This window comes from Dermochelys coriacea, chromosome 1 (assembly GCF_009764565.3).
Source record: "Dermochelys coriacea isolate rDerCor1 chromosome 1, rDerCor1.pri.v4, whole genome shotgun sequence".
Classification (NCBI taxonomy): domain Eukaryota; kingdom Metazoa; phylum Chordata; order Testudines; family Dermochelyidae; genus Dermochelys; species Dermochelys coriacea.
The window spans coordinates 12830318-12856611 of NC_050068.2; the positions used below are offsets into that span (position 1 = coordinate 12830318).

At 44.4% G+C, this 26294-nt stretch overlaps 1 protein-coding gene across 1 annotated transcript in view; it reads left to right on the forward strand.

Annotated features, from left to right (window-relative positions):
• Nucleotides 1-24728, forward strand: part of DGAT2 (diacylglycerol O-acyltransferase 2) — a 38242-nt gene extending 13514 nt beyond the window's left edge. Inside the window, exons 2-8 of the mRNA XM_038412196.2 lie at nt 1167-1286; nt 2545-2652; nt 3981-4051; nt 17431-17635; nt 20407-20581; nt 21718-21920; nt 23205-24728. Coding sequence (XP_038268124.1) covers nt 1167-1286; nt 2545-2652; nt 3981-4051; nt 17431-17635; nt 20407-20581; nt 21718-21920; nt 23205-23359 — 1037 coding nt within the window. The 3' untranslated portion in view covers nt 23360-24728. The remainder of the gene's footprint in view (nt 1-1166; nt 1287-2544; nt 2653-3980; nt 4052-17430; nt 17636-20406; nt 20582-21717; nt 21921-23204) is intronic.
• Nucleotides 24729-26294: the final 1566 nt, after the last annotated feature.

The following is a 26294-nucleotide window of genomic DNA, read 5'->3' on the forward strand; positions in this document are numbered from 1 at the left end:
TGAGTGTATTCCTTCAGTCTAGAGGCTGCTTGGCAAGCCAGGAACAGCTGGCCTTAATTTAAACCTACCATGATGTAGTTAGCAGTACATTTCTTGTCACTTGTTCATGCTAAGTCTTATAAAAACTAATCAGGACTTGATGTTTAGTTAAAGCATCCATGTTGCTGTAGTGTAGAACTCTCTCTCCTAAATTCATACTATACCAGTAATTTGTCACTGACTTCTGCAGCTTTTACACTCCTGGTCAGTGCTTTGGTTACATATTGGTACCTACTGCAAGCAAAAGGTTTGAATGCTGACAAATAGCATTCTGTACACTTTTTAAAAGCTTGTTGTGAATTGTTAACCATAAGCCAAATTCCTTTACACTTGGAATTTCCTGTCTTGATGGATCTGTAAATGTGTAACTTTCTAGCTGTCTTTGGGTCAAAAATCTTCTAAGTATCAAACAGAACTTAACTTCCAAAAAATCTGGAAGAGTGTCTGAATGATGATCAATGTAGTGCAGTTATTTGCTTTTTGTGGTTTTGTTTATTGGACTGTTTGTAAACTTGAAGTTTACATTGTCTCTTTAAGAATAGTTCTCAATAGTTTGATCTAGCATAAGATTACAAATATGGATTAGTTTTTCAAATTGTAAACTGGGGAAACTGAGCAAGCTGCCTTTGGCCTCAGGGTGTCACTGCAATTGGCAGTCGGGTATGGAAAAGATTCCTGGGCAAACCGCTAGACGTGTTAGTACACCTTGCAGTGTGACCATCACTGGCTTGTAATGCAAACTTCAAAGTACAAGGGAGGCTGAAAGGACACTTGGAGTTTTAATGTTTACTACATAGGTTTTTGGTTGTATGCTCTGTTACTGCACTTGGGAGCACTGAAGAGGATTTCTGCTGCTTTGTAGCAGTAATGGCAAGTATTTATAAAACTGCTCTGCTTAGTTATAATATAACTGGTTTTCCCCTTCAGGCTTTTTTTCTTAATGAGATGACATCCAAGAGACTAATGTAAACTACATAAATCCTGTTTAGTCATCTTAAACCAGAAGTGATTCCTGTAATCCAGCACAGCCTTCAATGTTCTATTACTTCTATTTTTCACTTCAAATGAGGCTTTGTTCTAAATGCATGTACAGAGTAATTTTTATCTTTTTATTTTTCTGTTCTTAGGTACTGGGTCAAGCATCCTCTCTGCTCTGCAGGATTTATCCTGGTTGTCCAAGTCCAAAGTAGAGAAGCAACTTCAGATTATATCTGTGCTGCAATGGATCCTTACTTTCCTTGTCCTGGGTAAGAAATAACTTTTATTCAAAAATGAAGGTTCTTGATTAAAACTGTCCTGACAGAAATCAAATCATGGTCATTGACAGCTAAGGTAAAACCTATTAGGTCTCCCTCTGTTTAAGAACAGGGTGTTACTATTGCTAGATAAACAGAACACATAGGAAGGATTACTACACACATGTAAGCAAGGCTGATCTATAGGTATTGGAGCACAAGGAAGCAGATTTATTTTAAAATCCTCCCTTCTGTGCAGTATGTGCTCTGTAGATAAACATGTCTTGCCATGAATGCTCCAAACATAGTTGAAAAAAGTAACATATCTGTATTTCTAGTGGCTACTTCTTACAGTATATTCTGAGCTTTGTTCAGTCTAGTTTTTAATAGTCTCTCACAATGTGACTCTTCTATGGAGATTCCAGTCTAGTAGAACTCACTGTTGGGGAGTGCTTCCAGCTAACTGTCTTATTGGTGACATTTGTGCACCTGCCATGTCAGTTGCGAAGACTCTTCCTTACTGCTTTAATACCTTCTTAGTTAAGTCATCCTCTGAATAGGAGGAAGAGAAGCATTTTAGTTCTTTCTTGATTAATAATGCTAGCATTAAAGTAACTCAACTCAAAGTTGGCTAGTCTCTGTGAGCACCTGGATTGTATTGTCCATCTCTCCAAGTCCGATTTGAGCCACTATCAGCATGTCTGTTGTCAAATAATTCTTGTATACTGCCTGTTAGGCGTTTCCAGCTGAATTTCCTCTTGTTTCATCCCAGACATGTCAGTAGGACATAGGGAATTCCCCCTCTCCCCCAATTTAAAATCAATGCTAGCTGCTTTTATATGAGAAGTCCCAGCATGGTGCAAGGGTGTGTGTGAGGAACTTTTGTGATGGGAGATATCCAGTGCACTGAGAGTCTTGCCTGTGATGCAAGAAAATTGAGCCAGCAGCAGAACCTCCTCCACATAAGGCCCAGTGACCCTGCTGCAGTAGAAGGAGAACCTGTGGACTCTGAGGCAGGGACAGGGAAATAACTGCTCTGAAGCAGGCTGCTCTGGATGAAGCTTTTTCTCAGCCCTACTGAAGGCTAAGTCTCAATGTGATGTCACTAATCTGTAACCACTAAATCAGATTTAGTTTAAAAATCCTTAAGTATGGCAGGGTCAAAAGTCAAGGGATGTTAATGCTGATCGAAATACCCACTCTGAAAAAATGAGACTTTAATGCCATTTCCCCTCTTTTTATCTCCTCCCTGGCCCTCTGGCAACTCCAGGTGTGGCTTGCACTGTAATCCTCATGTACATACTCTGTACAGACTGCTGGGTGATTGCAGCTGTGTACTTGGCGTGGCTGGTGTTTGACTGGAATACACCAAAGAAAGGTAAGTCGGCAAGACTGCGGTATGCTGACTGTTCTTAGTGTGATGGAGGCTTTACATGGGAAATGCCACCAAATGTTCAAGACTCCCCATTATAGACAATTATGGAAACATGTATGTGTTGGGGGAGAGTGGGAGGAATAGAACACTGGTTGGTTAGTGGCTGGCTTGCTGTGTAATGCAGCTTGTCTGTACAAGGCAGGGGCAGCCTGCAGTAGCTGGTGCATACTAGTTACTCCATACAATCTTTGTGTGGACACTTGCTGTGCCCTGAGCGCCTTTGTGTGCATCAGCCTTATGCACTCTGGAAGTGTGTGCAAAACTAAAGCACTTGAGAGCCCTGTTAGTGTGCAAGAGTGTCCACACAGGGAATTGGCACAGAGTGGCTAATGCACTTTAAACTCACACCCTAGCTTAGTGCACACTGGCTTCCCTGTGTAGACTAGCCCGTGTATCCTGCCTAACTGTTGTCCTGGGAAATGACTGCAAATTTTCTTATCCTTATAAATGTGTAGCCCTTCTTTAAATCCGACAAAGCTCTTGTAGCAATCTATTCCACAGGCCAATTACTTGTCTGTAAACTTTCTTCCAAGATTCCAAAGTCCTCTGTTTGAATCTTGCAAGCCAAATTAAAACCTGACTTGGCAAAAGCGAAGGGAAAAGTTGAAGTCTTTACAGTTAAGATCAAGTGGTGGCTTTGGTTAGCGCTGCACATGTTGTCAAGGGTTTTGTTTTGAGTTACTGTCTGATGGGAGACATGTATATTGACCTATTTTCTGGAAACTAATTGAAAATGATCAGCTCTTACTTCGGTTGACACACTTGAATACGGTTTCCCTGTGCTTGTAAGCTTTCTTAGTAGAAAAAGGGCTTTTGTAAACAGAGGGCAATTAGGACTTAATGTCTCAGCCAGACTTTAACTCTACATAGCTTTCAATGTGAAAAGATCCTGGTTGAGCTAATGGGACTTCTTCAGCTGAAGAAACTGAGGCAAAAGATGGTAAACATGGATGTCTTGACACTACAAACCCCTGTGTTCAGTTCTAGGGTTTACACGGCACTGGAACTTGGAGACTTCTGGGTTCAATTGTTAACTCTGCTATGCAGTTGTTGCTTGAGGCCTGACTCTTCAGAAGTGCAGAAGCCAAGGAGAGGTGCAGGTGTTCCATACCTCTGAAAACGAGGCCTTAACATGCTTTGTGCAAGTCTCTACTTCCCAGGGCTGTAGGGCATCTGTGCTGTCCTGAGATCTTATAATGGGTATCAGTGGTGTTGACCTTCCAGACTGCTAATGATATTCTCAAACTGCATTTTCTTCCCTTTTTTTCAAGGTGGAAGAAGATCCCAGTGGGTCAGAAACTGGGCCATATGGAGATACTTCAGAGACTATTTTCCAGTACGGGTAAATAACCTTTTCTTGCTCTACTCCTGACTGTACAAAGGGCTCTTCTGTTCTTCTTAAAAATTTGTCTTGTGGTAACCTCTTGGTGGTTGTGGGGGAAACCAAAAACAAACAAAAAAAAAAAAAACAACCCTCTTTGACATGAGGAAGCCAGCTCTTGTTCTGTACACAGGCCTTATTTTATCCTTATCTGAAACTGAAAAACCAAGATAGGAAAAAGTGCTTTATTTAGGGTCCCATCATGTGATGTGTATGTCTCTGAAACAGTCTGTTTGCATTGCAAACTTGGTGCATCCCTAATAGATTCTGATAGGAATGTCATTTGTTTCTGAGATGACTCCATTGACTCAAGGCATCAGTTTCTCTTGAAGAGATCTGGTGGTACAAGATTATCCTATAAACAATGGATTTTCCTGTTCTCGCATGTTTAGCTGGTGGGGAGGGGTGAAGTGAATGCTATCCCCTCTGCATCTTGTACTCTTCATTTCAGAGAACAATGCCTAAGACCAAGATCTAGTCCATTGCCCATAAGGCTCCCTGGTGGAATAGGGGGTGATCACTTCTAAACTTTAATTTTATTTTTAATATGCAAAAGCCCGTGGAGGGGGGCAAGAATCATTTTTATTGCACCTGCTTGATCGCATGGTAGCCTCAATAAATAGCTGTTCTGTCTCTGGGCTCCTGAGATGCTGTTCAAGTTGTTGGTAGCCAGGGTTGAGACTTACCAGTTTTCATTAAGCTAGAGCATAGCACTTTACAACTAAAGAATTCAAGGCTTCCTGTATGCCACTTGGCAGTACAAGACCTTGGAATTAGCAGGATTCCACTTCACAGCACAGTCAGCAGATGTGTAGGTGGTAGCTGTGGAATGGTCTTGGAGTTAAAGGTCTTTATCTCTAACAAAATGGACCTGCACCCCTTGGAAATAGCAGCCTGCTCCACTTCAGCAGTGGCCAAGTGTTTTAGCTAATTTGGGAGGGACTCTAGCACTGGGGAAGTGGGTGCGACTTGGATGTGGAATCCCTCTCCTCTTTATCTTGCAAATGCTCTCTGATCCTCTAGCCTGTGCACCTCCCACCCCATGCAACCAGTTTCCCAGCTAATAATTCTGATCCAACTAGACTGGTTGCTTGAGGAGAGGAAGGACTGGCAAGTTCATGCAATGGGGGAAAATGTACATGGAAGTAACCCTGCTGTGCAGCTAAGGACAGCTTAGAGGGCTTGGAACTGGGAAGAGGTCTGTTCTAAGAATGCCTGTTGAAGGAAGGGTAGATAGTTCTAGGTACTTATTCTAGGAATGCAGTGGGAGCTATTAAAAAGCCAGTATTTGCTAACAGATGCTATAGATGATGATATCGAAGAATGCTGCCCCTATACTTTGAATAGATGACGTCTGTTGGCTTTTTAATGGTGAGCCTTGCTGGCCTTGGCAATCAGAACCATAGCTACAAAACTAAGCGCATCAAACAACAATAGCTTGTCAAAACTATAACTCCCAGGGTTTTCTACTGGAAGCTTGTTGAACATTTCCTATAGGATTTCTTAAACCAAGGTGACTCCCTGCTGACTTGCCATCTCCCTGCAGCTACCCTGGAGAGCACGTACTGCTACTTCACTGATCCTTGGGCCTTGCATATAGATGGTGAATCTAGATAAGCATTGTTTATCAGCCACATAAACAGTGGAACGTGAAGTCAGCAACTGATTCAGTACAGAGTTGGAACATCTGTGACAAACAAAGTCATGCAGCAGGCAGGCATGGGGGAAGAGGATATTAAACAAAGGAAAAGCCATTAACTCGATGCTTCGGGCTGTCCTCTACTGGCTGTGGATTCAGTCTTGGCTAGGTTGTCCTCTCACCCTGAAGTCTCAGTACCAGACACCTGCCTCTTTGACTTGTGCAGAGAGCACAGCTCTTACAAAAATCCAGTGACAAATGGGCAGGACCCCTTCAGGAAGGGCTGTCAAATCTGTGGCCACAGATCCCTCTTGCTGGATCATGCAGGAATGCTGATGTGATGCCTGCTACTCGGGCTGCAATACTGCAGCATTGTAGTTCTCATCCTGGATTCTCTTGAGCCCTCTTGTGTATCCAGATGATTCCCTATCTATTGTCTTTGGCATGTAGCTCTGTCTCTGTCCTCTGGTCTTCATTCTCTCCATAAGGACACATGCCTGATCTAGGCATGCTACCCAGCCCTGTCCGACTCAACACTCCTGGTATGATAGGAGTGTAAGGAGGCTACATGCAATCCTGAGCTTTCCCATTGGTGGGGTCCCATTTCAATGGCAATGCAGGGGCCACCCTATAGAGAGCTGGGGACAAAGTCCTGCTTATCTAGAACTGTGCAGCATCACATAGCTAATGATCATGGTTGTCCCATGTAAGGAGACAAATGGGGGCACCCTGGTGCCTCAGCTGCCAAATGGCCCTGGTACGTTTAGAAGCATGTTTGGAAAAATGCCTGTTACCTACATGACTGGGTAAGGCCTTTTGGGGGTGAGGGGAAGAGCTACAGACAGGGTGGGGCTAGCGAACAGCCAGCAACACAACTAGCCCTTTCTCTCCAGAGGTTGGAAGCCATGTGTACCTTTTTTAAGCAAGAACCATATTCCTGTACTCGTGGTACTCTGTGCCCTTGTCCATGCTAGGAACCTGGCTATAATGTCCTGCTGCTGATGGTTTAGCTCCACTGGTGATAGCAAGCGTCTTTCCCTCCATGCTCTCCAGGCTGGGGATTCCCACTTTCCAGAAAAGCGATGTTCTGTGCACAGCCCCCAGAATGTTTATCATGTAGACATGCTCTGAGCGTGGCTGGAAGACCCAGGCCTTAACAGCAGAGCCTAGGAGTGAAGCTGAAGCTCTGAGCACTAGTGGGAAAGCTTTCCCAAGGCTAGTGCAGACCTACCCCTAGCTACTAACGCTGAGAGGCAGGAGCATGCTATGTTGTGTTAAACTGCAATTATTGTAGTCGCCTGATCAACTTCAGTGGGTAAGAACCACCCTGTACTCTCCTGAGTCTACTGCCTGGGAAAGTATCCACTTTCCCATCAGAGAGCAGATAGGCTGCTGTTGGCAATGGTGACAAGCCAGCATGGGCACACTTAAGGTGCTAACTAAGATGTCATAAAAACTTGCTTAGGACAGGAAGGGATTGGTTGCTGTTTAAAATCAGCCAGATGTGCACCTGGGTGTGATCCAAGACTGATAATCTGCAGAAGTCAGTATCAGTGACTCTAATTAGAACCTGGGTTAATCTGTGGTACCATCAGCTGTGGGGGAGTTCAGCAAACTCCAGTCTTAGGCTGAAGGGTTTATATAAATGTAAGATGCATGTATTAAAGAATTGCTGGATGCTGATTTGGGGCAGAGGGGTTACCTTGGGTATGGAGGGACTGAGACCAGTTCCTCTAAGTACTGAGCAGCTAAACAGGCCATGAATAGCAGGACTCAAACATGTTATGGCGCTTTGTCATACATGGCTCCTGTGCAAACCATACTCTCCGGTCTGTGTATGGGTGATACCAGACCAGCTACTGCCTCCTCCTAGAATGCTTGTAGGAGCCAGCTCTGACTCTCTAATCACATTCTCTGGAATCAGATTAAAATTTGCTCAGTGTTTGTCTAGGTCCCACTGCTGCCACTGAAATACTTCACTGGGCTGCCTGTCACCACATGGCTGAACAATAGTGACAGCGAACTCACTCTACTGATCCGGACAGTAGATTGCATTTTTAAAAGGCAGAAATGACCATGTGAGATGGAGCTTATACCTGTAGAGAGAGTTGTGTGACCAGGGAGAGAGCATAAATAGGTGCCACCAGCTAGGCTGAGTCCCTACACGTAAGGGATTTAGGCTTGGGAAGAATCAGGACCTAGGACAGCGTTTGATCCCCTGGCTGCTTGAGAGTAGGAGGAAGCACAAATATCCTATGGGAAGGTGCTCAAATCCTACAGCAAATGCAGTATTAAACCTGTCCACACGGTTGCTAAATGGCTTGAAAACCACCTACACAGGCTGGTGACTCCCTAAACTGGTCCCTGGCTTGTGGAACTGCTTTAGCTAGTTCAGAGGAGGGACGTTGGGGTGGCAAATACGCTATGAGGACATGCTGTCTGTTTTTCAGCCCTTGCACAGCCACATAGTGGGTGAAGTGCCCAAGGGAGATCATTTGGGTCTGAAAATCCCTTGTGCTGTCTAAGGTGGAGACAGGAGGGGAAATCACACTGTGATGCAGAACTTTGCCCTGTATGAATCGTTCCCGTGATCACTGAGCAACAGTGTAAACTTCAACGTCCGCCTCCATCTTACAATCAGTGTTTAATTCTCCTACTGCATCTCTGCTGCTCTGAGCTACACAAACTATCAACATGTTGGTTTTGTAACAGCGATTGGTGCGGTAGTACTGAACAGATTTAAAAGCAAACCAGCTTAAAGTGCATAACCATGTAAAGTGTTTGCATCCCCATAAGGGGGCACTTACTGCCCATCCCACCACCATCACACTTGTATCTCTGCCATAAGCAAACTGCTGTGAATGAAGTATTCCTAAGCTGGGTATCTGGCACTAGAAACAAGGTATAAAATGGAGGGCAGATCTAGTGATTCAGGTTTAGGACTGAGTCCAGAGATCTAGGCTTTACCCCCAGCTGTGTCACTTCAGCTCTGTGCTTCTGTTTTTTGGCCTCTCCCTTGTTACACTCTCCCCATTTTTTACATATCCTGTCTCTTTAGGTTGTAAGTTCCTTAGGACTGGGGTTCCTCCTACCTCCTATGTATGTACAGCACCTAGCACAATGGTGCCTCTCGCTTCTACTGTAATTCAAATAACTCTTAAATCCAAACAGTTTAAAACACATAAACACTGCTTGACGAGCTGACTCAGCTGGGTCTGCAAATATGCAGGAGCACGCTACAGGAGAACCTGGCTAACTCCAATAATGGGGGTGGGGAGTAAAACCTTTTGTGCATTAGTAAGGAAGCCAGCCAGAGTAGTAATCTTATCAAAATGTACGAGTTGGGTTTTGGCAATCCCTGTAGCCAAGCATGCTATGCTGCTGAGTGGAATACTCATGGATGTGGACTGTTGCATTTCTTGCGTGGCACTTATGAAGTCTTGGGTATAAGAGACCAAACTCTAGTACCTTAAGTCTCTGAGAAGTGAGGCTTGGTCACTAGGCTGTCTGTACTGCAAGGTCCACGGAGGGGAGGTTGTTTTGAATCTTGAAACTGCCAAGGCTTGAAACAGAGGATGCTGGACATGAATCATATGTCCTCTCTCTCCTCTTTCAGTTAAAGATCATGCCAGATACAAAACTGATCTGCTGCCAAAGGTGTAGGGAATATATTTAGTGAGGTTAGCGTGTAAGGGAGCAGAATAACATGAGTTAATAGGGCAGTAATAAGCTTAGGAAGCTATTGGCTTAGTGAGGCTTATGTCTGCTACAACTTAGTGACTGGCCCTGGAAGTAGGAGTTCTTTGAGTTTAGCAATGTAGGTAAACTGTACAATTTCTAGAACTAGAACAATTTCTGGAGTTCTGCAGCCTGAGGTGTCTCAGTCAAGATGAGGTTTTAACAAGGCCTAACCTTTGCTAATGTCCATCTGGACCAGGTGCTGTGACTAATATTTACCTGTATCTGTTAGTCTGTTGCGGTCTAGAACCACTAGACTATGCTTTGTTGCATTCTAGAATCCACTTACCAAGCATGCTCTGCTAATCCTTGCTTATCTATTTATGATGATGATTGCATAACTTTGTCTTGTGTAATAAAGTAAAGGCCTTCATTTCACTCAGGAAAATTCTCCATAAATCAGCATTGGTGCACATCAACACTTCCACTGGTTTAGAGAGATAGTGTCTCTCAACCTTTCCAGACTACTGTACCCCTTTCAGGAGTCTGATTTGTCTTGTGTACCGCAAGTTTCAGCTCGCTTAAACTACTTGCTTACAAAATCAGACACAAATACAAAAGTGTCATAAGCAATTTTTCAGTAATCATGCTCTACCCTATAATTGTATAAAAAAAAAATAGTGACCCTTCGGTTTTGAAATCCTGCTATACTATGTAGGGAAGTATAAACACAGTCATGGTCTGTATGAAATTTTAGTTTTTACTGACTTTGCTAGTGCTTTCATGTAGCCTGCTGTAAAACTAGGCAAATATCTAGATGAGTTGACATATCCTCTGGAAGACCTCTACCCCTGGTTGAGAACCACTGCTCTTTGTGCATGTGAACCCTAAAGGGCTCAGCTTTTTAAAGTGCCTGATTGGTCAGAAGAGATGCATAGACAAAACTATGAATGTGTGTAGCTTAATGCTGGCAACTTAAAGTTCTGCTGAAGCCATTCAAGAGAGAAGATTGCAGCTGCAAACAGCCTCTGCTTAATACTACTATTTTAAATAAGCACCTGACAATTATCTTGCTAGAAAAGTCAAAGGTGGCTGCAGGCAGCCTTGCACCATTCGTGCAAATGAGGCTTGTAAGAGCTTTTCCAGCTTGCTCCCAAATCCCTTTGATCTGGCTGGCCTAGTTGGCATACAGACGAGTATTTTCCTTCTAAGCTGGACTACTGCAGCAAAATTGAAGCAGGGGCTCATGCATCCTGCACTAGATGTAGCAAATCTTCTTTAATCCCTAATTTCAATAACCTCCAGCCACTCTGCCGAGACAGAGTAGATGGGTATTTCTGCTAAAATGGTAGCCAGACCCTGGCTCTTAATTCACTGTCCCCAGGTCAGGGGATTGGGCTATGGAAGAAGCAAGGCAGGACAAACTCCAGCCTCTGGGGATACAAGGGACATTCCTAGCACCAGTGAGGCTGGGAGCTGCCTGGCTGGTATCGCTTCCTCCAGACACCTTGGACCAGAGTGATGTCAGCAGCCAGCGTGCGGCACTGGGAGCTCTCAGCCGGCTTTTACTCTCTGCTCATCAGCTGTTTGCACCAGCCCCTGCCTCAGTCCTCTTGCTGCCTGCACTGTTGTCACTGTCCCCACCAACACCTTGCTCTCTTTGCTTGTTCTAACCCCCCACACCCACACTTGCCCAACTCTTTATGCTGGACCAGCATAAAGAGGAATAAATATGAACAGGAACTAGCCCTGTGCTTGTGGCTGCATTCCTTTCCTTCACTTCTGGGGTATGCCTCTGTGTGGTGCTGGAGGTGTAAAGTCCAGTGCAAGCAGATGTACCCCCATGAGGAGTAAGACCCAATGTCTGGTTGAGTGGGCTTAACAATCATGTATGGTGGTGTGAGGAGTGGGAGGGGCCAGCTGGCCCCAGCCTGTATCTGGCTGACATGCTAGAGGCGTACTAGAGGCAACTGGCCCATCACACCCATGCTAGCAGGAGAGCGCAGTAGCAATGGTATGTCAAGCTGGAAACTGCATCTCCCACTCCAAGGGTTAGATGTACCCTTGGTCCACAAATAAATCCATTTGGACAGTAAATGCTTTGGGGCTCACCCTGTTTCTTCCTAGGTCTGGATGGTGTTCAAACCTTTAGACCCTAGGCTGTTCAGGCTCTCTGCTTGGACTGTGTCCTGTTATTATGGCTACTTCCACTTCTGTTTGCACGCTCTGTCGCGGTGTCAGACTCACCAGCTCCCCATGCACCCAGGAGTAATGTTCGCTGCCATTTTATTCACTGTGGGGAGGAAAGTTCAACCTCAGGGCACTGGGCTGAAGGTTGTAGCTTCAGTCTGGGGGTAACCCTTTTTTAGATATTGCTCGTTAGTAACCGCTGAACAGCGCGAGGCAAGGGGAAACAGGGATTTCGTGCTGCTGAACTTTACATTAGGGCACCTTTCTCCTAGTGAGGGCTGTAAAATAAGGGGAGGAGGAAGGTTTCGCAGGGAGTGGAGAGTGAGGTGTTGAAGTGGGAGCAACAGGGAAGCTTTAGGACGGGTGGGCAAACTTTTTGGCCCAAGGGCCCCATTGGGGTGCAAAACTGTATGGAGGGCCAGGTAGGGAAGGCTGTGCCTCCCCAAACAGGGGGCGGGGGCAAGGCTATCTGACCAACCCATCCAAACCCCCTGCTCCCTGACCGCCCCAACCTTTATCCACACCCCCACCCCCAGACAGGTGCCCCCCCCCGGGACTCCCACACCTAACCAACCCCCCTGCTCCCCATCCCCTGACCACCCCCTGCCCCAGAACCTCCACCCCATCCCCATGACCCCCTGCCCCTTTACCATGCTGCGCAGAGCAGGATGTTTGGCAGCTACGCTGCCTGGCTGGAGCCAGACATGCTGCCCTGCATGAATGTGCAGCCCCGCCACCTAGAGCTCTGCCTGCGCGGTGGCGTGGCTGCAGGGAATGGGGGACAGCAGGGGAGGGGCCCAGCCGGGGGCTAGCCTCCCAGGACAGGAACTCAGGTGCCGGGCAGGACGGGCCAGATGTGGCTTGTGCGCTGTAGTTTGTCCACCTCTGCTTTAGGATCTCTATACTAAAGTAGTATTGTGTGTACGGGGGAAAACAAAATCATGGGCAGTTAAGGACTACTCTCCCTCTTAATCAGTAGGCAGGCCCTGTAGGCGTTTGTGGGAAATGCCATGCTCAGACCAGTGGTCCGTCTAGTCCACAGTCCTGCCGCCAACCATGGCCAATGGTGGCTTTAAAGGAAAGTGCAAGAAATTCTCCTGGGTAACTTGTGCCCAGGGAAACTTTCCTTCTAGTCTGTGCCAGGCACAGGTTTGGCTGAAGCCCTGATGCAGGAGCATTTATCATGCTTCCAAAGCTCTTGTTCATTTAATTATTATAATTCTGGATTTTCTCCCCCCCCCACCTGCGTGTTCCTCTCAAAAAGCCCCCTTGCTTTGCTGGAAATGTCACATTACTCTGGGGTACAGCTTTTAAGAGAGTCATGGTCGTGGGCTGCTCAGTGATGAACTCACTAAACCAGCACCTACCCCCTCAGCAGGTACTACAGAAATAACTGGCTGACCTGTCCCATCCTTCTGAGATGCTGTGCAAAGGAAGGGCAGTGGGCTGTATTAAACTGAGGCAAGAAGGGGAGGATGTAGTTTTCTGACTCTGACAAGGTTGGCTCATGTGCCAGACATCCACCAGGCTGGAGGGGTTGTGAGGAACACCTGTCCATCTGCTGCACATAAAAGCCACATGTGGTGCCGAGATCCCTGTAAATGGCACAGCAACACCAAAGGGGCCTTGAGCTGTTCAGCATGGGGTTGCGCATGTCTCTTGGCGGCCGTTTACACTGCTGTCGGGAGGTGTGACTACAGAATGCATAGGCCTACCGGCGCTAGCTTGGATTGAGCGAGCTTGGGTAACGCTAGCACTATAGATGCAGTGGCATAGGCTAGCTGTCAAAGTGTGTACCCAGAGTACTAGGTGGGACTGTACTCCAGTGGCTAGGCCGTTCCACCACAGCCCTGCTGCTATTTTTAGCGAGCTTACTCAATCAAAGCTAGCTCAGGTCTGTCCACACATGAGGCAATCCCACCTCACGACAGCAGTGTAGACATACCTGTGTGGTTTCTGTAGACCATTCACAGCTCTCTGAGGGGGTAATGGAAAACTTCTCATTGCTGCTTCAGCCTCCAGAAGGCTGGCAGGGTTGCAAAAGGACTTCCTATCCAATGGAAGCCCTGACATATTAGGGTCCAGTGGCAAACAGACTCTGCTGTGTAGAGTGCGGCTTTCAGAGCCCCTGAAGGGGGTGATCTCCCTCCTGAAGTAACCTCTCTGGGGGGTGGGGGGGAACATAAGCTGTGGGATTCAGGGTGACAAAGTACAGCGGCTGGGATGAGCTGGCTCTCTTTCCCCCCTCTCACTGTGTGGTCACTGAGGCATTCAGAAGGGGCAGGCTCTGCGTATGCATTGTTAGAATGCAGAAATGTAACCCAAATCTTGCAGCGTCTTTAATTAGAAGGTCTCTGAGCTGTAACCCCAAGCAGCCTCTCTCTTGAGAGAGGTATGGCCCCATCCCTTCACAGCTGAGGAAACTGAGCCAGTGAGATCAAATAACTTGCCACAGGTCATACAGAAAGTTGGTCGCAGAGCTGGCAATGGAACCTGCAAGTCCTGCTTCCCTGTCCTCATCTATTATCTAGACTACTCCAGCCATCGGAAAGCTGTCCTTAGTGGTTTGTACTGCTAGTTTGTCCCTTTGCTGTCAATCAGATTCACTTAAGTTGATGTTTTAAAGCTCCTTCACCCTTTTAACTGCAGAATGGCTAAGGCTCTAAGGCTATGAATAAATGTACTACATGTAACTTGTAGACTCTGGGGCTGGTTAAACCAAACTGCAGGTGTACTGTGGCCATCTTCCTTGCCCAGGCCTACTAGTCTCTTCTTGCTACCTGTCTCCCTCCCCCAGTACTAGGGAAAGAGAAATCGGGTACTGCTGCTTTACCCATAACTGAATTTTCAATCTCTCTCCACCCATTCCCCTCCTTTTGTTATCCCTACTACTCCTGAAAAACCGTCTCCATTTCTTGGTCTGGCCACGTGACTTTTTCTTGCTTCCCAAAGCCATAAAGATGTGGAATGTCCTTCCTGCTATGTCCAGGTGCTGGAACAAAGCAAGATGGCAGAATAGGCCCTACAGTGCCAATTAATGATGCATAGCAGTTTGTTTAGTAACTGAGTTAAATGCAAAAAGATTGCAGCTGTTTCTTTTTCTGCTGATGAGACGTGAAACAGTTTATCTTTAAAAACATATGGTGCTTGATTCTCAAAGATTGTGAGCGCTAGAATATAATCTCTTTGTTCTAGGTTTGTACAGTGCCTGGCACAATGGAATCCTGGTCTGTGATTGAGGATCTTGGGTATTACTGCAATACAAACCATGAATAATTGAGCCTTTTCAGAAAGCTCATCTAGAGCTTATCGTTCTGGGGGCTCAAAATCAGACCTTTGGGGTTTCTTCCTCCAGAGAAGGAAAACAGATTTGCTTAGTGTCGTCTTGCCCGGCTTTTCTTTTCTTGAGATTAAAACCCTGAAAAAATATTGCCCTAATTTATAAAGTGATAAGCTTGAATCTTGGCATGGGGGTGGTGCTTGGCAAAACAGGGTCCCCTCCTGCTCAAGAACTCTGGCTGCTACCATATTGTAAAAAAATCTCTGAGCATCTTAAAAATGCTCCTGGGATATTAGTCACACACAATTTATAACCATGTAAATCTCTGGGGAAGATGATAATCCATGCATTTAACCTGCTGAAGCATCATTCATGTGCTTTTTCAGAACAAATGTGTTACTGTGTGGTTGATTTTTTGAGAGTACCTTCCTCTGTTTGATTCAAACTCCTAGGCACTTGATTAATTGCAGTGTATTCGGTACTTTTTGGTGATCTGTAATCTTGGCAACTCAGGACAACATGACTTGATTTCTGTTGTCTAGAAATCTTTGCTTAAAATGTGGTGTGATGGTGCAAACCTACTTTCACCAGATATTTGGAAAGTTTCTGCATTCTTTCAAATGCAACCTACTTCATGTGCATACAAACGCCAGGGCATTAGATTTATTACAACATGTTAGGCCCACAGAGATGTGTTTCAGTGCTTTGTAGTTTTGTCAAGTCGTGTTGTCATTATCAAGAAACTTCTTGGCGTAAATCAGCTATGATGGTGCAGCATTGTCAGTTTTTTGGAAAGTTTCTCTGCTCTTTCAAATACATCTTATTACATATGCATACCAAGGGCCATATTCTGTCTTTAGACATATGAGAGATTTGTAACTCTTTGGAGAAGGAAATGTACAAACACATACCATTGTGCTAGGTGATGTCTTTTTTGTTATCCTGGCTCATGACTGGGGTTCCTGAGTGCTACCACAATACCTACACATGAGTGCAGCTCCCACTGAAGTTAACCCATTAAACTGACTTGAATGCAAGATGCATGTACATATCTGAGGCCAAAATTTAGATTAGCTGCTCTGTTGTAGTGTATATAGTACAACGCATCACAAAGTTTCTGCTTTTTTGGAACCCAGCAGAATCTGTACAGTCTCTTATTCTGAATGCACCATCTGAAACAAAGCCAGTCTCTCTGCTCCTGCATCCACCAAGGAATTCTGTTCAGTGATCCCTGTTTTGCCTTGTGAAAGACCATTTGATAGCTTGTATAAGGTACCCAGGCTTTAATGGCAGAGGTCACTCACAGATGCAAAGCCATGCCGTACTCGTATGCTGTGATTACAGGTACACTGAACTGCAAGACAATTATTGGATTTCCTTTCCCAGTCCAATGGCTTTTCATGGGGTTTTTCTGTGTGCTAAATGTTAGCAGGGGTTTTTCTGTGCGCTAAATGTTAGCAGGTCTTTCACTGAGTAAGTGAACCCAGTTTGCAACTGGCACAGGATGTGGATGTGGATTTTTCTCTGCACTTTGTTTGCTGTGTGTGCCTGAGAACTAAGATGCACTGATGAAATTTGAATTTGTCTGGGAGGGATTGATTCTGTGCCAGTTTGTCTTCTCCCTATTTTCAAATGGCCAGAAAACTCTCAATCTTGAATCAAAAAGGCTTGTCACTTGGATTCCTGTACAGTTCCTCCAGGAACTGAACAGTACCAGCCACTGGTTCTGAAGGCCTTGTGCATTCACTCTGGGCATTTTAGAAGAGTTGGGGAAGAATGGAATCACTTAGGAAAGTAAAGATCTCACTCACGTGGGAAGAAAAAAGTTACAGAAATTGTCTGCTGCCAGTCAAGTGCAAACTATGTTGAGGCTGCTTATTTGGGGAGGTGACTAAATCTAAACTGCTCTAGAAGCGCAAAGCAGCAGATGTGGGTTTCAGGGAGTCACAGAGCCTGCACTCAGGTACTCACAAATTTTATTTTTGCTAGCAGCTACAGGTAACAAATACAGGAAATGGTTTTCCTTTGTTCCTGTGCAATAATTCAGTCAAAAGGGCTCTGTGGCACGAAGTACAGCCTCTGTTTCCAGGACTGCAAAGAATATGATCTCAGGACATGAGGCATGGCAGGAGGGGAATTGAAGGGAAATGATTTTTGCTGAAACCCAGTCGTTCCCTTAAACATGGCAAAGTGAGTGTGTGGTCCCATGATAGGAAACACACATTCATTCAATATTTGCCCCTTAACTGTAGGGAGCAAAAGAATTTTCTTGTTGAATCTTTCATTTCCACTATCCTGACTGAATTCAAGATGGCATGTCCTGTATTTCCTTGGTGGTTTGGTGATGGGAGGTAAATTCAGGTCTGGGATAAGATGATCAGCATTGGTGAACTGGACAAGAATGCTTTTGAAATTTTGCAGATTTCAAAATTAAGTGTCACACTTACTTTTCAAAACCTCCTTTTTCTCTTGGCCTTAAGTTGTCTCATGCAAGAGAATTTCTGCATGCAATTTTGCTGGTGTTTTAACTTTACGATCCTTTCTCTTTCTCAGCTGGTTAAAACCCACAATCTGCTGACGAACAGGAATTACATTTTTGGCTACCACCCGCATGGAATCATGGGTTTGGGTGCTTTCTGCAACTTCAGCACAGAAGCCACTGGTGTTGGCCAGAAGTTTCCTGGGATCAGACCGTACCTTGCTACGTTAGCTGGGAACTTTAGAATGCCTATTTTGAGGGACTACTTAATGTCTGGCGGTAAGAGTTCCTCTTCCCCACCTAGCCACCCTCCAGATTCTCTTTTCCACCTCCTCCATATCTTGCCATCTTTCTAAGAAACACTGCAGGTGAGCAATCTAGTAGTGGCACTGGTGGATGTGGGCTAAAGGATACAATAAGCCTCTTCCGTCTCCTAAGATCTATTGAGCATTTGGAGGTGGTGAGAAAAAAACAGGCCAAATTTATGTCTAGCAGATATCAAGCACTAAAGAGAATGCTTACATTTTAATACTGTGGTTAACTTTGCTTCTCAGACCTATTATATTTACAGTAATTACCAAAAAGGTTATAGAAAATTAGTAGTTAGTACAAGTTTCCCCCTTAAAGACAAACTCTGGAAAGCAATGTTAGGGTAGGTCTGCGCACAAAAGTTACATCGGTGCTGCTGCCCGCCTGTAGTGCTTTTGATGAAGAGTGCTCTCCCATTGGCTTAGTAGTTGCTCCACCTCTGCAAGACACGTTAGCTATGTGGTGGGGGAAGATCTCCTGCCAGTGTAGCACTGTCTCCGGAGGGGGCAAAGATCAGTATAATTATGTTGTTCAGGGGTGTGGATTTTTCACCTCTGAGCAACGTACTTGTACTGAAATAAGTTTGTGGTGTAGACTTGGCCTTAGGAAGGAGACTCGTTGGCTCTGGAATGACTCAGACCTGCTCTGTGTGGCGTTAGGCTGTGGTGAGGTTACACTCAGGGCTTGACTACATGAACATTTAGTTTTGTGGCAAGCTGGAGGTGTGGGTCTAGCCTGCCATGGATCGTCCGCGTGCAGTGTGATGCTTTTCATTAATAGTCTGCTCATGTGCTTTTATCTAGTCTTGTTGTGTTTTTGTTTTTTTCCCCCAAAGAGGGCTAACTCCAAGCACTGTAACGAACTGTTAACATCCACCGACACACCCATTAGCAGAGTGTGCACAGACAGACAATGACAGCACCCTGGGGTGGAGTGTCACCACAGCTTGCTACCAAGGAGGGATGGTCTCTTGCTAACCCGCATGTCATATGCCCTAGTTAGCGACCCGCCACAGATAAAGACTAGGTAATGGTATTGTTTCAGCTTGCAGCTGTTCCATAAAGTGCTTTTCCCTTCAAATGGAAGCTGTCTCTCCATTTAGATGGAGCTGGGGGTATTAACCAATGAAATTGATCTTGCTATGTTGCACTAATACATCTCATTCGTTCCAATCTTTAAATCATGTATGTTGTAGGTTTTAGTGAGAAAGCTGTTGCCGACTTCAGGAAAAGTACAAGTCATTTGACTGTGTACTGTTAGTGTATCTGAAACTTAATTTAGGAACAAGGACACTTTTTCTAGGCTATTCACGTTTGTGAGAATAACCTTACCATAAAATCCCTGTATTTCAGGAATCTGAGAATAAACTGTATTTATTTTAAATATATTTGGCATTGTCAATTAAGTGATATTTAATAAAGCTGAAAAATAAATCCCCCTTTTCTACTTCTGATTGGAATTTTAAGCTCCTTGGAGCATTATGCCCTCCTATAGGGCTGTATAATGGATGGTATTTACCTACTCTCCTGCAGACTGTACCCTCCTCTTTGCCAGTACAGGGTTCTTAGGAGAATTATGCTGCAGTAACAAAGGCACCACCAGAATGTTTTCACCATACGTACTTTCTGGTTTGAGAACAGAACAAAGTGTCTAGCTTGCCTTAACTAACTTCTAGAACTCTCCACTCTGAAGTGCAGTGTAGAAAAATGCACTAGTGCTTTGGTTAATCAGCACTGGAATAAAGAGATCCCAGTGTGAAGGTGCATTGTGCATTTCTTGCTTTCCACCCCAGAATTCAATACTAAAGGATCTCTCTAGGGAAATGAGATTTCTTTTCCCACTATTTCCTTCATGGTTTCACACTCTGTCCCCCAGCTAAAACCATCCATGACAATATTCAGAAAATTCTGCAAAATTGACTGAGCACTCGAGAATTTTCTCCCTTAATAAATGTAAAACTACTCTTATTGCTACAAAATTTGGGGGCAGGATTTCTCCCTTAAATTAGACAGCCCTATGGCTCTTGGACAAATGGGCATTCATCTCTGAGTGCAGAAGTGAGCCCTTATGTGCTAGCAGTTCCAGCACTACACCAGTGGCAAATACTACGAACTGAAAGGATAAAGTTCAGTACCTATGTGCCAGAGCAATTATGTGCTAGAATAGCAAAAGGCCGTTGGGATTAGGGGCCTTGTACTAATATACGACTAGTGCTGCATCTATAGATTTTAGGCCCATCTTTTTAAAAGTATTTGGGCATTGCTGTGCCCTGTGTTGCAGCACCTACCTAATTTAGGAGTGAAAATATGTTCAAAAGGGATTTAAGCACTTAGGAGCCCAAATACAATCAGGTATCAATGGAATTTAGGTGCTTAAGTGCTTAAATCCATTCTGAAAATGAGATTTAGGCTTCTAAATCACTTAGGTGTTGCAATGCTGAGCTCAGCATGCCCATATGACTTTAAAAATCTTTGGAGTTCCTTTTGGTCTGTGGGGATTTTCATTCTAAATTACGAAGATGCTCAGCCTACTTTGGACCATCCAGCTGGTCTATAATAGCTGGAATTCAATAAGTGCTCTCTCTCACCCTAGGGGATAGGGGGAAATGCTTGTTAAAAGTTAGATTGTGCAGAACTTTGTTTTCAAAACCAAGTGTCTGTCCTTACTCACTTATCTTCTGCACTGCAAACAGCAAGTCTTCAGTAATTCCTAGCTAGATTTTTCTCTCCTGCAATGCTCAGGTATCTGTCCTGTGAACCGTGACAGCATAGATTACATCCTGTCCAAGAACGGCAGTGGAAATGCAATTGTCATTGTGGTGGGAGGAGCCGCAGAGTCCCTGAACTGCACACCCGGGAAGAACTCGGTGACTCTGAAAAATCGGAAGGGATTTGTGAAGCTGGCTCTACTACACGGGTAAAGGAGAAATCCGCTCTAATCCAGAACACTTTTTAATTTCCAGCACATCTATGGGAGTAGATTGTAGCAGGCCCTCCCCTTACGCTCTCCCTTGGTCATTACATGAAGCGATGAACTCCTTGGATTCATTCTTTCCATATTGTGTATGAGATTCTAGGATTTCAGGCATGACAGCTTGTTCTTGCTTTTCCCTTTGGGGCTGTGTGTACATAGAGCAGTTTGCAGTGGAAGGAACTGGCCTAGAGTAGTGGAGATCTTTCACTTGTTGTGTCATCTTCCATCGTTATTTCTTTGATATAAAACAGCTTTTGCAACATCTACAGTTGCCACTGCCATCTGCACAAATGCAGTAAGACTCTGCTGTTCCAAAGTCTATATTGTCCTTTACTTTGTTCCACTTTCACAGTATTGTTCTGCCCAACCCTGAAATAGGAACCAGATTAACTTTTTATTTGTGCGCACCTATATGAAACTGGCAGTTCTGGTGCTTGCTTCAGTCCTTCCCATGCAGCTCTGTTTGTGTAAGTGATTTGTGGCTAGCTCACCTTTTCTTGTCTTCTAACGTGGGGGTTGTTTTATTCACATGTTAAGTACTTGTATTATGCTAACACCTAGCAGAGATCATTGTGCTAGGCATTCTGTGCACTGTACATATACATGGGCATCCCCAGCCCTGAAGATCTTGCCATTTGAAGACAAGGCAAAGCATGGTAGAAAAATGGGGGAAATCCTTCCTTACAGATGAGAAATAGAAAGATTAAATGATTGGCCCAAGGAATCTGTAGCAGAGCCAGAAATTGAACTTGGATCTCCTGAGTCTGTCTGGTCCCTTAATCACAATCCCATCCTCCCTCTCGAGTTTAGATTCTGTCTTCTGATGATTTGTACACCTGACGGGCACCCACTGGAGCGTACTGCATCTTGCAAACGTAGTAACTCCTAGCAATAGTGAAGGCTTTGTTTGGTATGTTGCAGGCAAAGTTGCAGTGAATACAGCGTGCAGAAAATCAGCAGGAGCCTCTTCTGCTGATCTTCTTTGTTCAGGCATGTCTCCGTTGGCATTGAGCCTAGAAGCTGATTTCCAGCCTCTGGAAGGTTTTGACTCATGTCTGTTTTTTTTTTTTAATTTATAGAGCGGATTTGGTCCCGGTGTATTCATTTGGTGAGAACGAGGTTTACAAGCAGGTGATCTTTGAGGAGGGCTCCTGGGGAAGATGGGTCCAGAAGAAGTTTCAGAAACACATTGGTTTTGCTCCATGCATATTCCATGGCCGTGGCCTTTTCTCTTCCAACACCTGGGGATTGCTACCTTATTCCAAGCCCATCACAACTGTTGGTAAGCACTGAATTTGAACATGTGCATGACATACAGCACCACACTGTTCTGTTGGGCTGGAGAAGAGGCTGGTTTAGTGGACTGTGTTGAGGTTTGGATAACTAGACTCCCTGGATCCAAAGGCTCAGATTCAAGCAGGATGAACTTAGCCCTTTATCCTTCTAAGAATAACTGAGTTTCTTGCAGTCACCATGTTGGTTTAGCAGAAGTTGTTACACTGGGTCACTCTCTAAAATCCAGATCTGTGTCTGGATCCCATTCCAGACTGAGTGTTCTGACACTGAGCTCCCTCTTTGTTCTCACCTCCCAAAGCACTAAGCTTTTCAGGACTGAGAAACAGCCCGGTTCTATGCAAGGTTTCTTTTACCGCAGCTTGTATGTTAGGTTTCTAATTCAACAGTTTTAAAAATTACAGCTGTTACTTGGACCTATCAGAAACTGAGACTCTTGAAGTCAGCTAAAGGATCCACAGTGTGTGAAAAATCCATCCTATGGCAATTGCCTAAGCTCTGCAGACAGTCCAAAGTTATCATTGTTTCCCTACTCTGTTCCCCTTCTCTCCATGTGGCTGCTATGTGAATATCCTATTACAGTATTGTAAAGCCACATCTCCCTTTGTGACCCAGATAAGAACAGCAGCACATGACCAATAACCAACTCAGCAGAGTGCAGAAGATCAGTATATTTGGCATGGTCCTCCCAGGAACAGTTCAGTGAGCTAGATTATTATACCTTTCAGCACAGGGTAATGCATAAGCAGCACTACCCCAGGCGTTGCACCAGGGGGCGTTGTATTCCTGAGGCATTTTGCTAAGATAAAATTCCTCCTCCTCCTTGCTCTTGAAGGGGTAGAAAGTTACCGCCAGTCTGTAACTGCAGAAGTTACTACACCCTTTGGTGCAATGGCAGCAAAATTTGCACTGATGTAACTTTGATTCTGCTACAACCACTGTAATTGGCAACTGAAGACACACTCTGCACCACTGGAAACCAGGGATGTACCAGTGTGACTTGCATTCTGATGCAGAGCTCGCTGAATGCTGTGGGAATCTTTTTCAATAACTGCAGTGGGCTTTGGATAAGCCCCTTAGTGTGTTTAATTTGTTCTGGTGCAAGCTCTGTCTTATACGATTGCAGGGCATCTACACCGGGGGCTGCACAAATGTAACTACACCAGTGCAAAACTCCAGCATAGACAGGACTCTAGACAATGCAGAAACCGCAGACCCTCTGTTGGGAGAAAAAACTATTTTTAATGTTCTGGATTGTTTTTTTTTATTTCAGTTGGGGAGCCTATCACCGTTCCCAAAATTGACCATCCGAGCCAGAGGGAGATAGACTTTTATCACGGCGTGTATGTGAGCTCTCTGATTAAACTCTTTGACAAGTACAAGACTAAGTTTGGCCTGCCAGAGACTGAGGTATTGGACATCAACTGAGAGAACTACGTTTGACCTGGTGTTGACCTGCTCGAAATCAGAGTTGGAGATGGTGTCTCCAGAGGTCCACATGGGTTTTTTTTTCTATAAATCTGAAAGCATGTGTGGATGGGTGTCTGCTTTTAAAGGAAAAAAGTTGTTAAACTATTCAAATGTTAAACCTTTTTAAAAAAATAAAAACTTGCTTCAGATACACCCCATTACAAATTGCTATCACTATCAAGAAGAATATTATGATTCCCCAGAGCTGTGGGAATGAGGACAGAGGAAAACGTGATACCTATTGTAATCTGCTATATAATATTTCTGATGGTGGATGATGGACTTCAGCAGTGGGAATATTTACAGATTCTTACCAGCAGTGGCACAGATTCTGCTGGGAGAGAAGGGTCCATTCATTTTGCAACCCAAAGAAAGCACTTATTGATTTGACAGTGACCCAGTATTGTAGGTACATTGCACAAGAACTGCTTTTAGATGTAGTTACATAGCACAAGGGTGTTTCTGGGTGGGAAAAGCCCCCTCTGAAAGCACAAATAATGCAGTTTGATGGTTGGGCCCAGTTTTATAGCTTCTGCTGTGCATGGTGTTGGAAACCAAAAGAACTTGTAACTCTAATGGACCATGTTATTTCCATACTGTATATTTAGCTCCCTATTTTTAATTTTTGAATGTCTTTATAAGCAGGTCTGACTTTAGATGGTACTTGAATGTGTGTTGTATGAGAAAATGTTGGAAGCGCTCAGTATTAGCCAGCAATACTTTAAACAAACTCCAGAAGTATTGGGAGGTGCAATTTTATGTGAATGTAACAGTGATCCTGATCCTGCAAACACTCAGGGTTGTGCAGTGCGGTGAATCTGATGGGGCTGTTCACATGCATGAAGTGATACATGTATTTGCAAGATCAGGGTCAAAATGTAAAGTTGGGAATGAATTCTGCTGTTTAAATATGAGTTTATAAAAATTATAATATATTCTATGCTGTGAATGTGAGAGAGTAGCCTTTCTGCACAGGATATACATCTGTTTGTTTTTAAATGTTTGTTTACATGGATGTTGACACTGCTTGTAGGGAGATGTAGTATTCAGAGTACTGTGTGTGTGTGTGTGTGTGTGTGTGTGTGTGTGTGTGTGTGTAATTTAAAATATTGCACTACTGCATGTGTAACCTGCCTTCTTCAACAGTTAATTGTTGAGTGTATTGAAGCTCTGAAACGTGCCTTTGTATTATGCAAGAGGACAGTCCTGGAATCTTGCATCACACCTAAATGTTCCTCCTTTCCTATTTGATGGAATATTGTACCACATCCAAACTTTGTGTACAAATTTATAGAAATAAATTAGAGCAAAAATAGTTCATACCCTCTTCTCCTGTGCCATGGCTCTCTTCTGCATCATACAGATATGTAGCTGGGTTCCTTAAATGTTATATGTGGCTATTTGGTTTATTTTATTTAGACTGTGTTGCAAGTGCTCCTCCAACACTCTGGGTATGTGTGCATTAGGGCAGTGACAACCTAGAGATTAACCAGTAGTAAATCTTCCCCTCTCAGAAATTAAACACTTACTTCCCAGAGATCCTTCATGAGCCCCAGGTTTGGAGTTCAGCCCTGCAAAGTGTTGAAACACCTCTTGTGAGGATCTTAAACATCAGTTACTACTTCAAGTAGTATCATGATGGGTGCTCCACTGTAGGGGTGTCTGCATCCCTGTGCAGCTGATTGGAGAGCTTTGGGAGCATGCACTGCTCCTTGCATGCAAACCCTCCTCAGTTCCTTCTCAACCATGCTTGGCTAGAGAGGGAGCTATAGCTGTCCATTCATGGCTCATTAATGCTTTTAGAATTGCTAATTTTTAGCTTCCCTAGAAGCCTCCTTTATTTACATTTTATTTTGGACATTGCCTTTTTAATAATAAAAAAAAATTCTTTCACCAACCCCTTGGTATGTCCAACTCCCCCTCCCTGCTTCAAAAAGTGTCTCAGTTGCAAGGAATCAAGACATTCCACAGAAGTGTGCGTGTCTTGTGTCAGCAATTGAAACCCTTATCCAGGGAAGATGGAGAACTGAGGCTCAAACTCCTACTCAAGGAGTCGGCCCTTCAACTTCCTGAGTCCCAGTGGGAGCCCTCACCACAACCCTCCACGTCTAAGGGAAGTGAGTGCAGACACCCACGAGCCACTCATGGAAGGCCTCTAAGGCAAGGACTAGGAGTCCCCATGGATAGTTACAATTGAATTGAAAAAGATCCAATGAAGTGAGCTATAGCTCACAAAAGCATATACTCAAATTTGTTAGTCTCTAAGGTGCCACAAGTACTCCTTTTCTTTTTGCAGCTCAATCAGTATCATTGGTATGGACAAGAACCAAAGCCATCTAAATCTGGTACCCATGGCAACCATGGTACCAGACCAACAGAGCTAGTTAACTCTTAATGCCCAAACACCGTATAAAATGTACAAATTATAATGCACATATACACACTCCTAATATATAGAACTATAATAATTTGTCCTGGACACTGAAAATGGCTGCATTAAGCCCTTGAAGTCCTAGATTTAGATCATTCAGGTCAAAGAATATATCAGACAAGTAGCCCAGCTATGAGAGCCAAACTGTCCTACAGACAATGAAAGTAGGAATAGGTGGTCTGTCAAGAATACCTTGAACTGGGCATGAAGTTCAAAGCAATGTGCCAAGGCCTTGCCCTGTGACAGGTGTCTAACCTCCTTGTGGAGCAATAGATTGACCTGCTTGCTTCCCATCTCATTACATAGAGTGGAAAAGATTCTGGAGTTCAAGGGTTGAGCTTTTACAAAGTTTACAGCGCTGTCCCACACCTCCTTCCAGTTGGCGGGCATGCTTCTGGCAGCAAGTGCTTCCCTATGCATACTGCAATGCACCCACATCACATTGGGAGCGACTGCTCTGAT